The following is a 3,973-nucleotide window of genomic DNA, read 5'->3' as shown; positions in this document are numbered from 1 at the left end:
CATCCACGGCGACACCTGCATCCAATGCTTTTGTGACTTGATCGTAAAAGGCAATCAGGTTGGTCTGACCTGACCTGCCCCTAATGAAACCGTGTTGGTTGCCCTTGAGCATTATCCCCGATGCCGGCCCATCACAGATGTGCTCCTTGATGATCTTCTTAAAGAGTTTTCCCAGGATTGAGGTAAGACTGACGGGTCTATAGTTGCCCGGGTCCTCCCTCCTCCCTTTCTTGAAGATGGGGACCACATTGGCTATCTTCCAATCATCTGGCACCTGGCCTGAGCACCACGAGCACTCATAAAGCCATGCCAAGGACCCTGCAATAACCCCTGCTAGCTCCCTCAACACCCTGGGGTGGAGAGCATCTGGACCTGCTGATTTGAACACGTCCAGCCCCTCCAGAAGCACTCTAAACATCTTTCCTCTTTTTTTTTTCCATCCAGATGTAGAATTTTCTTCCAAAAATTTTACTTTTCCTTGGCCCCAAGACAGGCAGTTTTCAGGGGTTTATTAAAAAAGTTTGTAGTCTAATACAGTGGTTTTCAACTGAGGTGGCATGCACCTTTGGCTGCTGTGAGAACCTGTCACTAATGCTGTAATACTGGCACTGCTGTGGCTGTGGCCAGGTGAAACTTTTCTGCATGGCTTGGTTTCCAGGAGACATGTTGGAGCTGAACTGGGAAGCGGCTAAAGTAGAAGCAGGTGTTCCTGCCTCCATTTGGTTTATCTAATAACCCTAATGCAGGAAAGAGTACGTGCTCCTGCTACAGCCCTTCCCAGTCCAGTCCCACACACAACTCCTGGAAAGAGTCATGTGTGGGACAGCTCCACCTGGCAGCAGAAGCATCCTATCTCTAGGTTGCTTCACTGCCTCTGCTGCCAGGGAAACTGTCCCACATGCTCCTGTTTCCAAGAGGAGTATGTAGGGCTGGACTGGAAAGGACTGTGTCATGAGAGGGTGAGCCTGCCTGCTTTAAGCTTATCAAAGAACCCTAATGGAGGCAGGCATGTGTGCACAGGCTGCAGGCCTCCCTTGTCTGGTTGTGCATGAGGTGTGTGGGGTCCTCTTACCTGACAGCAGTGGTGGTAGCAACTGCATCCCAGTTGAGAACCAGCAAGGTAAGCTGAGGCAGCACAACAGTGGTTCTTAACTGGGGTGCCGCCAAATTCAAAAAAATTGTGAGAGCGCCCTGAATCTCAAAATGTTGAGACCCACAGGTCTAATATCTTTGGACTAATGTGTTTTATAGAATTTCATATCTCCCATAATACACAATTTTAAGTTGCTTTGTTTAACTGTTTCTTAATTGGAAATCAAATATCCTGAAACCTCCTAGCAAACAATATCCACCCATGCTGTGTGCATTGTGTGCTGTATATAATATTGGGCTCTATTGTGGGCTCTATCAGTATCTTTAATACTGGGGTCTATCAGTTTTCAGTTGTGGTTCCTTTATAAGGTCATCCAGATCCAGCTGAGGTAAGTGAAAACTCAGATCTGTAGTACAACAGCATGTTGAACTGGCATTTCTGTACCTGCTTGTCAAGCTAAACGCATATACATTGTACTCTGTATAAGTAATTAGGCTCAGAACCAAAACAGTGTCTGTGCATTTATCTGGAGTATGCACTTATCCAAACTTAATGCTTGTTAGTCTACAGCGCTGTCAATGCTGAGGTATTAACAGCTCTGAAACTGCCTAGCTCCTGTCATTTTCAAAGCATCTGATAGCAGTCCTGAAACTGGCTATAGCTAGTTTTGGGACTGCTAACATCACAGCTCTGACAGTGCTGTGTACTTAAGGAGTACTGCTTACAGTGCTGTCAGTGTTGTGTTATTAACGGTTGCAAAACTATGTCCCATCATTTTCAAGGCTTCTAATAGCAGCTTTTAGGTGCTTCCCTTTGTTTCTGGCCCAGTTAAATGGTACAGTTAGTTACAAATTAGGCAGTTATGTTTACAGTTAGTATGCAGTTCAGGGGCATTCGATAAAGTTACAAAACAGTGGGATTGAAAGATGCTATAAGCTTAATTGGTTTAGGTACTTAATGGATGTTCAGGTTGCTGATATTTGTTACAGTGGAAGCCCCAAGCAACAAACTGCGAGTGGTGTTGTGTTGCACAGTTAAGTGTATTATATGCTGATCCAGCATGCACACACTAGAATACACTGTGTGCAGGATTTGGATGTCCTGTTTAGGGGCCTACCTTTGAAAACCATGTTCTGTGAGTTTACACTTCCATTTCCAGCACTAATGTCATCAGTGTTCGCTGGAGAAACTCCATTTGACAAAGGACAGACTCTGGCTCTGTTTATCTGTTTGTACAAGGCTGCCTGTTTGTGTCTCACTCCCATGTAAATAACTAATTACTGAATGCTTAGAAGTGTGCCTTTGTCCCTTGGGATGGCCTCACATTTTTCAGCAGTCAGAGGCTTGGTGCATTATGTGTATGTTCTCTGGAGACTTTGAATTTGTCTTCTCTGCTTCTTGTTTTTGCTCAGGAGAAGAGGTCAGTGCTGATTATCTTATGGATCTTGGCTTTCCTTACTGGGAATACTCTCTACTTGCTTTACACATTCAACTCTCAGCAGCTGTACAACAGGTGGGCAGAGGGTAAAACATACTTGCTGGAACTGGGCATTGTAGAAAGTAAGAATCGACCTTCTTGCATTAGCTGGGGGAGGGAGAGTATCCCTGGCCCACAACAAATAGTCTGTGCACCTCTTATGCCCATGGAGTCCAGGACTATATGTCATGGGGTAATTGATGACAGACAGAGAGCCATGGTGCTGGAGCCAGATGGGAACACTGACCCATTGATTTTTTTTTTTTCTTCCCTTCCCCTAATGGTTTCTTTGCATCACTGTATATTAGACTTCTGCTCTGTTACCGGAGATGAACCTAAGTAATATTGTTTAGGTTTGTATCTGTATCCATTTAATTGCCAGCATTTGGATGGTGGGGGTTGGATGTGGGGCAAAGCAGGCCAAGCTCTAAATACAAATACAAATCACAACTCTTCCCAAAATTCAGAGATGCCTGTATGCAGGAATCTGGTTTGGGTCCATCTCTACTTATTACAATCGCTGAGGGAGATATTTAATGCCAAACAAGGAGAGGCATTGCTGAGGTTAGGCCAGGGCATGAAACTAGGGCAGATGAGGTGAAATGGAGCAATAGCAAACTTAAGTTGTTAGGAAAATTGGTCTGACAGTTAACATCCATGCCCCTGTGGAAAAATTGTCAGTGGCAATTGGGTGTGTTCTGTTATGAAATGCCACATGGAAAACAATCATTGAATAATGCAATGCAATGCAATGAACAATCCTACAACCAATGAGCAGCAGTAGTCTAGCTCTTTTACACATATGTTCCTTTTGCCTCTAATTTTGATGGTTCCTTTACTGCCACCTACCTCCTCCCACGCAAGTCAGATTTTTGTTGAGTGCTAGCACTGTTGTACAGTGCTGAATTTACTTTAATAAACCAAATTTATTGCTGGCAGTGCCTGGAAGTAACTGTGTCTAACTGCTGCTTTGGAGGGGGGCGGGATTTTATATTAACCCCTTCCACCCTGCAATATTTTATTTAAAAAGAATTAAGTATGAGTTCAAGGTAATATTACACCTGTATGTTTGGAACATAGAATAGTGCAAACGGGAATCTAGGGGGCTCTGGGAAGTGTTGGGGAAAGGTGTTATTCAGGGACTGGTGATGGAAAGGATTGGGTGGGTATAGAATAGGAAAAACAGACAGAAGAGAAGGGCAGGGCGACAGACGGCAGCAAAGAGACTGTTTAGTGTAGCACTGGGAAGCAGGGCCATCTGGAAGACGAGATGGGAATGTGGGGCAGCTGATGAGGCTTGACAGACTTAAGGAATACCAGGCTAAATAGAAGTGTTTCAGTACAATTGGAAGGTTGTGTTGCTTTGCTTAGACAGGACAGTGTTGCTCTCAAGAGCCTAGAAT

The 3,973-nt window shown here is 44.5% G+C and overlaps 1 protein-coding gene across 14 annotated transcripts in view; it reads left to right on the top strand.

The window, feature by feature from the left end:
- Positions 1 to 3,973, top strand: part of RNFT2 (ring finger protein, transmembrane 2) — a 54,422-nt gene that overhangs the window by 11,233 nt on the left and 39,216 nt on the right. For all 14 annotated transcript variants that reach the window (XM_025192982.1, XM_025192974.1, XM_025192998.1 and 11 more), the window contains one exon: positions 2,506 to 2,606. In XM_025192982.1, the coding sequence (XP_025048767.1) occupies positions 2,506 to 2,606 (101 nt within the window). The remainder of the gene's footprint in view (positions 1 to 2,505; positions 2,607 to 3,973) is intronic.

Source organism: Alligator sinensis, unplaced genomic scaffold, assembly GCF_000455745.1.
Source record: "Alligator sinensis unplaced genomic scaffold, ASM45574v1 scaffold216_1, whole genome shotgun sequence".
NCBI classification, from domain to species: Eukaryota; Metazoa; Chordata; order Crocodylia; family Alligatoridae; genus Alligator; species Alligator sinensis.
The sequence above is the reverse complement of the archived record's forward strand: the minus strand, read 5'-3'. Positions and strand labels throughout refer to the sequence as shown.